The sequence below is a fragment of the Mycothermus thermophilus genome, assembly GCF_041956435.1.
Source record: "Mycothermus thermophilus strain CBS 625.91 unplaced genomic scaffold VTJ04scaffold_4, whole genome shotgun sequence".
In the NCBI taxonomy this organism is placed as follows: Eukaryota; Fungi; Ascomycota; class Sordariomycetes; order Sordariales; family Chaetomiaceae; genus Mycothermus; species Mycothermus thermophilus.
Window position 1 is genome coordinate 1,578,425 of NW_027191430.1, and position 12,347 is coordinate 1,590,771.

General features: G+C 54.2%; 4 protein-coding genes across 4 annotated transcripts; 2 read left to right on the plus strand and 2 right to left on the minus strand.

Moving 5' to 3' along the window:
* Positions 1-608: 608 nt before the first annotated feature.
* Positions 609-1,690, plus strand: VTJ04DRAFT_6312 (uncharacterized protein; the record flags this gene model as incomplete). The annotated part of the gene is made up of 2 exons (XM_069364519.1): positions 609-629; positions 1,505-1,690. 2 exons carry the CDS (start codon positions 609-611, stop codon positions 1,688-1,690), a joined length of 207 nt encoding a protein of 68 aa, XP_069218337.1.
* A 60-nt stretch (positions 1,691-1,750) lies between these two features.
* VTJ04DRAFT_6313 (uncharacterized protein) lies at positions 1,751-2,039 on the minus strand (the record flags this gene model as incomplete). Its single annotated transcript, XM_069364520.1, has 2 exons — positions 1,751-1,844; positions 1,918-2,039. The coding sequence occupies 2 exons, from the start codon at positions 2,037-2,039 to the stop codon at positions 1,751-1,753; spliced, it is 216 nt and encodes a 71-aa protein (XP_069218338.1).
* A 5,141-nt stretch (positions 2,040-7,180) lies between these two features.
* VTJ04DRAFT_6314 (uncharacterized protein) lies at positions 7,181-8,438 on the plus strand (the record flags this gene model as incomplete). The annotated part of the gene is made up of 3 exons (XM_069364521.1): positions 7,181-7,260; positions 7,353-8,076; positions 8,145-8,438. 3 exons carry the CDS (start codon positions 7,181-7,183, stop codon positions 8,436-8,438), a joined length of 1,098 nt encoding a protein of 365 aa, XP_069218339.1.
* Positions 8,439-9,676: 1,238 nt separating this feature from the next.
* VTJ04DRAFT_6315 (uncharacterized protein) lies at positions 9,677-12,115 on the minus strand (the record flags this gene model as incomplete). Its single annotated transcript, XM_069364522.1, has 2 exons — positions 9,677-11,909; positions 11,994-12,115. The coding sequence occupies 2 exons, from the start codon at positions 12,113-12,115 to the stop codon at positions 9,677-9,679; spliced, it is 2,355 nt and encodes a 784-aa protein (XP_069218340.1).
* Between the last annotated feature and the right edge of the window lie 232 nt (positions 12,116-12,347).

Sequence of the window (12,347 nt, forward strand, 5' to 3'; positions counted from 1 at the left end):
TGCTCCCATAATATCTGTGCTATCTCATTATTTATTTCACTCCTTGCTTTGACAGGACTCCACCCATCCCACGCCAGCGGTAGGATCAGTCCTCCCCCGTGGCCGCATCCCCCGCCACAGCAACGTGGCGTAACATTCGAGACTCCTTGACAATAAACCTGGGGAAACACAAACAAGCCTTGTTAATACTTTAGTTCATGGGGGAACCCGGAAGCACTCCCCTCTATAATCAACGGCACGTTTTCCTCCCAGGGCGCAGGTTCCGAGACCCCGTCTAAGTTGTTAATATGTGTCTGCGTCTCGGTCATATCATCTCCCTTGTTACCACACAACCTGGATCACCCAGCGTGCTTAAATGCTGGTTAGGTAGTCCTACGTACTTGCTACTGACATGGGAGTAGTGAAAGTCAGAACCGTTCCTTTCTGCATTGTGGTTCTGCTGTGATCAATGCGTGAGGATCTCTTTTCGCACATTCTTCCACCAATCCTTCTTGAAGGATCGTCAGGCGTCTTGTGTGTCACCTGACTTGTGTCTCCACGGCGACATGACCTCGATTGAGTTGCTATTTTCCAGAGGCGTGTGTCACACATTATTGACGTGCAGCAGGATGGCCGGTGCTTCTGAGACAGTTCGTAATTTTGACCTGACTCTTTAGTTTCTGACAACGGAAAAGGAAAAGTAACTTGCCCCAAGGGTTGAGGACCCGGCTGAATCAGAAGAATCAAGTATAGTGTTCAACTAAATCCAGATGTTTGAGAAGGAGAAGGAAGATGATGAAGCCCTCGCGGGGTGGCCGATCACCAATGTCTATGAGGTCAGGCGTTTGCACCTACAGATGGGCGTTCCGTGTGTTTCGTTGTAGAAAGCTTGACCTATGAAGTTATGTTCAACTTAAAAACAACGTTGTCGGCTAAGTCAATTTGTGACCTCGTTTGGATAAAGTTACATCGTACTTCTTATGTAGTTGATGGGATTTGGTGTGTTTTCAGGCAGTAGGTTGCACAGAAAGATGCAGAGAGAAAAAAAAGAGAGGATGGATGAAAAATGTTAAGACAAGCAAAAACAAAACGTTCACCGTCAAGCCCTACTCCCGCGCCGGTCGAGTAGAGGTGGAACGGTTACGAAAAGCCCCCGTGGTTTTTGCGCCGACACGACTGGGGGTTGAACCCAGAACGTTTCCGATTTACGACGTGGGCGTGCCTGGCGAATCTAGGTGCCTCTTCTCAATACCGCTCGACCACACTCGGGTGTGGTCATTGAGGGGAGGTGGTTGGAAAGGATGGCCAGACCTTGGGCTTATGTTGTCCCGGAGAGAAGACAAAAGGTGAGAACCTTGAAGGTCCAAGGCAGGGCGGGCCCAATCAAGCATGACCACAACCTCGCCCTTTTGACATTTGTTCGTTGTACGGCATCATTTCATCACATTTGCGAAGCATTGAAATTACAAATCGCATCACGTATTGCATATTTTTAAGACTAGCAGGGAGCTGAGCTTTGGGAGAGCCAATGGGTATTGAATTGACCAAACTAAATGAGCGACTGGTCGCCATACCGCCCCTCCAAACGTCAAGCCTGCCGCACACCATGAGGCGAGCGATACCGAACTCAAGTTCAGGAGAAGGATGGCAACGAAAAACAGTCAAGCAAAAAAAAGCAGAATCCTCCCGATCCATTCTTCCTCCAGGGTAAAACAAAAACGCCTTCTACCAAGCGCTATCCATGATGACCCTCATGCCAAATGTTGACCCCTTAGTGGGTGGCAGCCTGCTTGTGCGCCTCGGCCGAGGTGTCGTGCTTGGTCTCCTTAGCCTTGTCGCCGACAGCGTCTGTGGCAGCCGAGATGCTAGATGAAATGTGTTAGTACTGAATATCCAAGAGAGGACCAGCCATGGTCGAGTGAAAAGGGGATGCCTTACCGGCTGCCGAGACCGACATTGCTGTCCTTAGCGACCTCCTTGTTGGCCTCCTTCGACGTGGCGTTGGTGGCGCTCTGGATCTTGTCCGAGACGTAGTTGCCGGCGTTCTTGAGAGTGTCCATAATGGCTGGTTGGGATTGGTTGTTTGGTTTGGTTGGTGTAGTAGAGCTTGTTTGAAAGTTGTTGTTGACTTGAGGCTGTCGATGATGGAACTGCTGATGGTGAGAGAGAAATGATGAGGTTTGGGAGAAGGAGAGGGTAGATTATATAGACGATCGATTCCCCATCGAGGACTTTCAAAGGGGATCACTTGGTGGAGGGGGGCGTTGCGTACGCAACTCGGCTACGTCATCAAGCTTGTTGTTTGTCACAATCCACCTGCATAGATGGACTCACATACCGGTTGGCTAGGTACCTACGTATGGCCAAAGCTAAGAGTGAAGGACGGGTCTGGCCAGTCCCTGGTTCAGGGGCAAACACGAGTTCTGGGTCCTTGGCTACGCCGTGTGACGTCAGGATAATGGTTCAATGGACCCATTTGTAGAATGGAAATTGACATCTCCTCCAGACATGTTGCATTGGAATGCTGTCGTACAGCTATATTAGGCGGCCTGGAGAAACAAAGTTCCAGCAAGGTCAAGTCTTCATAGCCCGCTTTTTTCTTCAGGTTTCACAACCTGAACATCTAGGGATTCGTTATCATCCAATCCATAGGTATTCTATCTCTCCGATTACTTCCGTACGTGGGTATGGTATCAAATGTGCTCCCCTTGCACGAAACTCAAGATTTGACACGAATTGGGCAAACTCTCTGGTTTGCTCCTGTTGTGTTGCTCTGTCTTGCTTTTGGGTTCTGAATCGAAGTGACGTCTAGGTTGCAACCCAAAGAGGCAACTGCTTGTGGAGCCAACGGGACGACCTTGGTTATGGGACCGCACTATCCTTCGGTTTCATCAATATGATTGGCTGCCCTGTCGGGCTGGCTGCACGATGACGTACCTACCCGGTTGCACCATCGCTTTGTTCGATCCAGCGCATGAACCGCTAGACCAATCGATCGATCACCATGTTCGCGGGAAGAGAGCCGTCATCAAGCGGCTAAGTTCCGTTCTCGAGGCAAATGAGATCATAGACACTTTGAATTGGGTTGCCTTGGTCTCTGGGCAACTTGCGTCGTCACCAGGCAAAAGGCGGTTGGACCTGTTAGTGACGTACGATTGCCGCCGACTATCTATCGACTCAATAGCAGGTACCAAGCAAACCTCGAAGAGTGGAAGTGCCGATTCCAGGCAGGGCCAAAGGCAATATTCTCGAGGTTACCTAGCCGCCATACTGCGCCTGAACTGAACCTCAGAAAACCGAAGGAGCAAACATGGGACTCATCCGAACCTTTCGTACCTAAGTCGGCCAACCTGAAAATCATCCATCCAGTCAAACCAACCAAGAAGCGAGCCACAAAGGCAGGTCTGAAACGCCCGTGGCAAAGGTGCATGTCGCACCTTGAGGTCATAGAAGTGTTCTCACATGTTCCGTGTTCGCGGTACTTGGATTTTGGACTTCTCGTGGGGAAACTTCACTGACACAGCTAAGACCGTCCGCACACCTGGTACAACGCAAACTGGAGCTCGGATCTCGGTCTGGTGTTTCTATTGCTCTTGCACAGTACGCCTCCATGTGTACTTGAGAGACCCGGAGGACGACTTGATGGAGTGAGCCACATCATTTTGGAACAGCTGTAAAGTTCCTGCCACCGCATCGGATGTTTCAAGCCTAGCAAACACCGTTGAGACCCATGCAACGAGTCTGCTTCGAGGTACCTAGGTACCCCGTGGAAATCAATGTTTATAGAGCCTCTTCTGTGGAAGTGATTCAGAACTCATGAAGCACAGTAATTCGAGACAAGTACTATAGATGGTTCTGGAGGTTCCAAATGTGCAACCTGCGATGCGTCCTGGCTTCACAGTTCTCTTTCGTATTTGAGGTATCACTCGCTATGGTAGGTTGGCATCTCACGGGCAATCTCCCGCAAAGGGACAGTCAAATGAAGGCTTGTTTAACCAATAGTATTTCCCGTATTTCCCGAGGACTGTAGCCATGTCTCCCAACCCAAACCCTTCATTCCTTTGACTCATCTATGTGTGTGATGGGGATAATATCAGGCTAACCGCTCTACCTTAATGACCGAAGTTGGCCAAGACCCTTGGTTTCATGATCGCAAACGCACCTGTGCTTGCTTGAGTCATACTTCATCGTCATCTTCAGGTCAAAGGAGTATCCCAACACGGATTATTTTGACGCTCTCAGGGCGTCAGATGTATGTGTAAGTGGGGGAAGTCTTCACCTTAGTGCGGAGTTCCAACCGGGCAAATATCATACCCTTAACAAGCAACGGAGGCGTTCAAGAAGCTCACCAATTTTCCCTTTACCCTTATATGAACGCCACCACACTGCCACTATTCTCCCCTCCTTACCGCCATTACTGCTCTCTGTGGTCAGCAAAACTGTCCACCAACCCAGCGCCTGTGGTCTATACCCATCTCCGCCAAGCATCACCACCGGGGGCCATGTCTCATGTTGATGAGAACTTGAGCGAATTCCTATTCTCCTGGGCTTATCTCTTGGGCCTTGATTGAAAAAGATTCCGTTGAGGATGACACGTTCGAGCGTGAGGGGATTCTGAGGCCAAGGGGTGGGAAGGGGTAGACTGTCGAGGTGAAGGGAGGGGATAAATATCATCACGGTCATTCCTCCAAGAGCCACTGCCTGATGCCACCGCTTCCGCCACCCCAAGAAAGGGGACCCGCACATCCTCGCCTGTTTCAGTCAAGGCACTCGTCTGCCGATGGTGTCTTCCCCGTCTTGGCCATAAGCAGAACCTAATGTCACCTCTGTGGAATCGGCTAAGACGGGACTCACATCTGGCGACCTCTCGCACAGCACCGGCCATTATCCACGACCACACGGCACGACCTATCACTCCCACCAGGCCAGTCCAATCCGGCAATGGTGATGCTTTGTCCGAGGGTTTCGGAGTCGGATCGGAGTCGGATAAGGAAACGCAGATGGTGGGTAAACGGCTGGCCTGATGGATATGGAGGTAATGGTGCCCATCGTGAGAGATACCAGTCACGAAGGTGTTGGCGATATAAACGGGGTGTTAATGACGAAGGTCCCAATGGATTTGCTGAGCATGGAGGGGAGGACAAGACTGTACTTCCTGCCTTACCTATGGGCTGCAGTCAAGCTTGTACGGTTACGAGCCTTCGCTGATTCATGAACTCACAGTAAGTGCTCAACCACCGCTTTTCACCTTTTTTTTTTTTTTTCGTGCCCTCTCAGCTCCCTCAGCACAGCATCGGAGGTGCCAGTTGCTTCAACCAAGGACGGCGGACAATTGCTCGGATCAGGTAGGCACCTCAGATACTTAGCCCTGGACCCCTGGAAAGTGCATGCCAGAAGGCATCCATAAGCAGCATCCATGGATTCATGGACGGAAACTGCCCGCAAGGCCCCGGTCCAAAGCCCTTGTCAGAGGGCAGCGGTGATGGACGTGAAGGAAGGAACACAGCGGAAAGGTCCGCATGGACCCGCGGTTAGTGCAGCCCAGAACTTTGTATGCAAAATCGATCCTCTCTACTATCCCGCTCTTAACAGATGGACATGCCGCGATCCTGGTTCCTGCCATAAAATCCAAGCATCAACTGTGAGCGTGGGACAACGTTCCTGTCAGGACTTGCTCCCCGCCCAGTCAAGTGGCTTCTCAACGAAAACACCATCCAGAACTCTCAGCACTTGCTGTGGGTCAAAGGAAAACCCGACTCTTCCACTGGGGGTCCTTACGCTGGTCAAGGACTTAACCATGCTCCAGATGTTGACTGAGTGGCCGGCTGACCGGATGCAATTGGGCCAGGGATGTCGTCACTACTCTCATGCATCTGCCGTGCTGAGTAGACTTGTGGCATGAGGGGTTGCAACGCTGGGGAGAGAGGCTTGCCAGCGGGAGGTGCCATGCAAATGCCGCAAGAGACAACCAAGAGTTCACCGAGGTGGTGAATATATCTTTTCAGGCACCCCATTGACGCGATCCTGCAATCAAGATTTGTTGTCGTTGCCATCGTGTTGACTTGCCCCTGAGCAACAGCCTGCAAGTTTCCACTAGCAGCCTGAAATTTCGGGCATCTTCTCGAAATCGCCTCCCAGCCATAACCCTGCCGGACGCACCTCAGCCAGCTTGGCCCGTGCACCCCGAGCTTCCGGGCCCCGCCCCCACTCCCTCACATGGAACGCTGGTCTTCCGCCGTGGGCTGATTGACCGGGCCCGCGCCTTATGTGGGTCCTTGGCGGGGCGCCGTTTGGCGCGGGGCAAACTGTCTCGGGCACTTGATCACTGAGGGGAAGCTCATGAGACAGAGAGAGGAAGCAGTCATACAATGGACCCGACATCTCCTCCATCCGTTGACAACAAGTCACGTTGATGGAGGCTTGGATGCTGAGTGCGGCTCGTGATTCTAACCGTGCCACGTTCCTGGATCCGGGTCAGCCATTGTTCTGTCAGCCTCGATTTCGCCGTCAAAGGAGGCTGCGTCATGGAGGGAAGCTCAAAAGCGGAAACTTGATAGGCTGCCCGTCGAATCTTCTACAAGCCCACGTCCACGCCCGCGCATCTTTCCCCAATCAACAAATATCCACTACACCTCTCCAACCGAAGCTGGTCTTTTCCTGGAATTAATCGCAACAGGCCAGTCGAGCTGCATAACTCCCAAGTGTGTTGAGTGTCTTCGTGCTCTGGCTGCAACCATCCACGGCAACCCGGACCCTTTAAATCATTCCCCCCACGAGCAGAGCACCGGTTGAACCCGCGAGTCCCGCCGAGACTTCTGGAGCTCTCACGACGCTTCTAGTCGGTCGACCGCCGCGATTCGCCCGTCGTTTCGCCTCCTAAGCTGCAACGAGCGAGGTGCAGCAGCTAAGCGTCATCTCTCCACACTTGAGCACCTTCCAATTCGACCTCTGTCGACTCAAAACAGACAACTCACGCTTCTACTCCGCATCTCGCCATCAACGAATCATTCCTCTTCTCATTCCGACCTACGACGACAGATACAATTCAGACACATAGCACCTGGTTGCTTGCCATCTACGCCTCTTTTTACAGCAACCTGACACAACACGAACTACTACTATCCACTTTCAGAGTACATTCGGAACCACTTGTATCCATCATTGACGGCAACCTCGTCGTCGGTACCATCACCATTCCAACATGGTCAAAGAAACAAAGCTCTACGACCAGCTGGGCATCAGCCCCAACGCCACCCCAGACGAGATCAAGAAGGCATACAGGTATGTAGACTCCGGAGACACCCCTCTACTGCAGGCGCTCGTCGCCAGCTCATCACCACATTAGCTCGTTGCTGATGCTAACACTCCTCCAGGAAAGCCGCCCTCCGATGGCATCCCGACAAAAACAAAGACAACCCGGAAGCCGCCGAGAAGTTCAAAGAAGTCTCGCAAGCATACGAGATCCTCTCCGACCCCGAGAAGCGGAAACTATATGACCAGTTCGGCCTCGAGTTCCTTCTCCGCGGCGGCGTCCCTCCACCGGAAGGCGGCAGTGCAGGCCCGAACCCATTCGCTGCCGGTGGCATGCCTGAGGGCTTCGCGTCCTTCTTCACCAACGCCTCCGGCGGCGGCGGCCCAGGAGCCCGCGGCTTCTCATACAACTTCCACTTCACCAAGCCCGAGGATGTCTTCGCCAACGCCTTTAGGGACGGCGGGTTGGGTAGCGACATCTTCGACGATATCCTATTCGGCGGTGCGCGGTCTTCGGCGGGCGCATCGACATCGCCGGGTGGCGGCGCGCGCAGGCCGAGGGGTTCGTTTGGTGAGAACATGCGCACCCAGCGCGCTGCGACGCCTGAGGTGACGACCATCGAACGGCCGCTGCCAGTGTCGCTTGAGGATCTGTACAAAGGCGTCACAAAGAAGATGAAGATCAAGCGGAAGATGTTCGACGACAACAACAAGCGGACCACGACCGATGCCATTCTTGAGGTTCCTATCAAGCCCGGCCTCAAGAAGGGCAGCAAGATCCGGTTCAAGGGCGTCGGCGATCAAGAGGAAGGCGGGCAACAAGACTTGGTCTTCGTCATCGAAGAGGTAAGCTACCGCTCCCCCCGAACTGTTTTCACTCCCCAGACCAGCAGGCTAACGAAACTCCAAAACAGAAACCGCATCCTCTCTTCGTCCGCGACGGCGACGACATCATCCACACGGTTGACCTGGACCTCAAAGAGGCCCTGACGGGGTGGCAGCGGACAATCACGACCATCGACGGCAGCGCCATCAAGATCGGAAAGGCCAACCCCACCCAACCCGGGTCATCCGACACCTACCCGGGGCTCGGCATGCCCATCTCCAAGAAACCAGGCCAGCGCGGAGACTTCATTGTCAAGTATAACGTCAAGTTCCCTCTCACGCTGAGCCCGACACAAAAGGAAAAGTTGAAGGAGATTCTGTGAAGTTGAGAAGGTGGCGTTCGGGGCAACCGGACACCCCTATGAATTGAGGAGACCGGAATATTGGAAGGGATATCTTTGGAGGTGTTGTCAGGAAGAGGGAGCATATCATTTCACTTTACGACCCATGGCGTTCTGGGAAGGTTGTTTTCGTGGACTTTTGTTCTTACTTTTTTTTTTTCATGTTAAGCGTTTTTGTACCTATTGCGGAGTTGGAGGGGAGCAAGAGGGCACGGCCAGGGGGTAACGAATGGTCAGACAGGTTGAACGGAATGAAGTGCTGGCACCGTGGGACCGGCTCACTTCCTTGGCCTTTCTTTGGACTGACTACCTGAGCTACATCTACACAATTGAAACGAGCTGGGAGACTGGCTTCTTGACTCCAAGTTTATGTGGCTGGTCTTCTAGCGTCTGATGAAGGGTGTCAGGGCCAGGAAGGCAGGTAACTGTGCCTTTGTAGCCGCTGCCAGGCACAAGGAAAATCCCCTTCCCCCCTTGTCCCCCCTCGGGAGAAAGTAATGAGGGTTTGGATTAACTTCATGTATAAAATGAGGGAGTTCTTGGGTACGGTTAGTCAAGGGCTGTGTACTACTACCTGATAGACATAGACACATCATGGGAATCGAAGCGCATGAATGACCTGAGTACATCATGTATCAAAGAAAATTCTTGTTTCTCGACCAAACCGTCCAGTGACCGACAAGTGTTGCTTGAACGTGGGAACAGGAAGGCATGGACCGAGCAGCGGCGGCGACTGAAACAGACAACGCGCGCGAAGGGTCAAAATGCCAGGTAGGCATCACTTGTGAGAGGGCAGGCATGGAAATTAGTTGGGCACTCTCGCCCAGCCCAATGTTCTGGTGTTGGTTCTGAATATCGCCATTCTAAATAATGGCAAAAAAGGTGATTAAAGCACCTTCAGTACTCCAGCTAAATTACATACCAGCCCATCTGTCAAGGTCCAAACTCCAACGAAACATTTGCACATTGCTGTTTCCAAGACTTTTATCTTTCCAAACTAAAACCCCGCTGCCAGAGCGAGCTTCAAGAAAACAACCTGATGAACTCCATCATCCGTATATCCCAAAGGGTGTGTCTGAACTGAAGGCAGATATTTAGTTTGGCTGACACTCACACTTGGTAAATCCCTGGACGTATTGAGCGATAATACAATCGGTCACAATATGGTGAGAAAGTCGGATCATCCACCATGGATATCCAGTAGTTACACAGCGACCCAATCACCAAGCGATCCGCGCCACTTTGGTCTTCAAATCGGGTGTGCCCGTCTTCACATTCCTCGACCCAAGCTGGATGACCGCGGTCCGCTCGCGCAGGTCAAACTCGACGGCGCGGACCATGACGCGTTTCTCCTCGGGGATGACGGGCATTGCCGTGGGCATTGTGGGCGCTGGCGTGATGCGCGAAGCAGCCTGTGGCCGCTGTTGTTGCTGATGAAATTGCCGAAGTTGCTGCTCAAGAAGGTGTGCCTGGTACTGTGATGTTGGGATGCTGTCGTTGATGGTGTGGATAGGGTTGGTGACGGGACTCGCCACGGGGGTCGGAATGGTAGCGGCCGCGGCGGTGCAGGCCTGTTGCTGGGCGAACAGATCACCTCCCGTTGGCGATCCGAACCCGGCAAAATCAGCCTGAACGTTGGGGCCGTGAGAAGGAGGAAACACGCCCTCTTCCTCTACCTCGGCTATCCACATGGCAATCCTCGCGGTCAACTCGCTGTCCCACATGCCCTCACGCCGGGCGCTGCTGCGCAAGAGCCGGATCGCTTGTCGTCTCAGGACGGGGTCGCGGCACTTGGTCGCGACAACGTACAGGGGTGGGACGATACCTAGGTCCGCGCTGAAGCTGGGCTTTATATGCCTTGCGTCTGTAGAGAGCGGGTCGTCGTATATGGAGAAGTCGGTGTCCATGAGCGGGGGGGTTTGTTGGGGTTGCTGGTGTTGGTGGAATGAGTGTTGGTGCTGTCGTGGCGGTGGTTGGCACCGCGACTGGTGCCGACACAGCTCACGGGTCGGGCATCTCATCGCCTTTGCCCTCTGTTCCTCATCCCCAACCACCTCTTGTGCCAGCTCGACTATCTTCCTGAATAGCCCGTTGAAGTTGTCGAAATGCATTTCGCTATCGCTAAACGTCATCAACAGCAAGATGAAGGCCATCATCTGGAACATCTTGAGCACCGCAATGGCCGCCTTCTCCTGGCTGCTTACGCCAGGAGCCGTGCGCGAAGCGAGAATGGGGTCAAACGCCCTGGACCACGCCTCAATATCTCGCTTGAAGGACGCGCCGTGCTGCCGTAGGGAGGCGGGAAGAACCCCCATGACTCCGTGTTGCGCGCGCGCGAACAGGGTTTCTGTAAACCGAAACATGCGCTCCAGAAGCCGGTCCCATGCCACGCGCGCTTCCATGACGGAGGAAAAGCGGTCGGGAATGGTGTCGCCGCTGCCGGCGCTGTAGCAGGGACCACTGGGAGCAGGTGAACCACCGCGTTCGGATTCTGGAGATGCCGGGTCCTGCTGCGTAGGCGCGGCGTGGCTCGAGGTCAAGCGCACGACATAGGGATCCGGGAAATGGAAGGCCATGTCGTACGACTTGGCCTGGATGGCGAGGCGGGTGAACATTTGGGTAAGCTCCTCCTCGACCGGCTCCGCGGTACTGGCGCCGGATCCCTGCCGGCGCTGTTCCGCCCGCAACTGCTCCAGCAACCTCAACCCGGTCTGGATCTGCCGGATTGCCTGCTTGTGATCGCCCACAAACGAGTCGAAGCATGCCAGCAGGACGCTCGCCATGAGACTGGTTCGGTGTGACGTAGTCGCGGCCGCATCCGCCTTGACCAGCGCATTGATGGCGTGGGAGTACTGACGGATCGCCATCTCCCAGTGCCGTTGAGCCGTGTCGGCTGGGTTGGCTACCCAAGAATCAGGGGATGGCGAGCCCGGCGGGGATTCGTTGGTTTTTTCCAACGTCTTGTATAGCGCTCCCAAAGCAATGACGGCATGGCGGATTGCGGTGGTGGAGTGGCATTCTTGCAGGACGCTGCGGGTCCAAAAGCCCGAGTCAAAGAAGCCCGAGAGTTCGCTGGCCGTGTGCGAGCGGAAGAGGTGGAAGTACTGGGCTTCTTGATCGGTGAAGGGAAGGGTGAGAGAAGGGCTGTAGTTCAGCCGGGGGGCGCGGGCGAGGGGGGCCAAGGCAAGCGGGTTAGGCGTGGAGGGCGTCAATAGGGCTACTGCGCGGCGGTGGTTGTATTTGGAGGCTCGACGTGGTGGTAGTTGGATTTCGCGGACGGGGATTGGTAGGCCGGTGGCGGACGACGCGGGAGCTAGAGGCTTTGGGGCGATCCTGATTTCATCAGTGAGGCCGGGTATCCGGGGCGGTGGCGGATAGCCGTAGCACTCCTTCTTGGAGCGGATACAGTTGTTACATGCCGGGCGCCCTTCGTCGCACTTGATCCTCCTGTCCCTATAGGTGGTTACACATGTTAGCGCTCTCGATCGCAGTGCTGCGCAGCGCTGAGCGAGAGACTGGAGCTTGGGGCTAGCTTACTTGCATGGCCTACAGCCCGTCTTGACCTTGGGCTTGCTCGTCCGGGCACGCTTTGGTTTGGAGGCAGCGTCGTCGAGGCCATTGCTGCCATGACCAAGCTGCTGAGGCGGGGTGGCGCCCATTGTTGTACAAACCACGGCCATGAACTCTCGCGTCGGCTCTTGATCTCTCCTCCTTGCGGCATCCGATATGTGGAGCCAATTGCGTCGCCGGCAAGCCTGGAATGACGGGTGGATTCACTGCGACGATGTTCGCTGTCCTGGACGACGTGCACCGTACATGCGCGACAACCTCAGGCGCGTTTTTTTATCGCTCGTTCGGCTATGCGGTGCCTCGTTTGATGAATCGATGCCT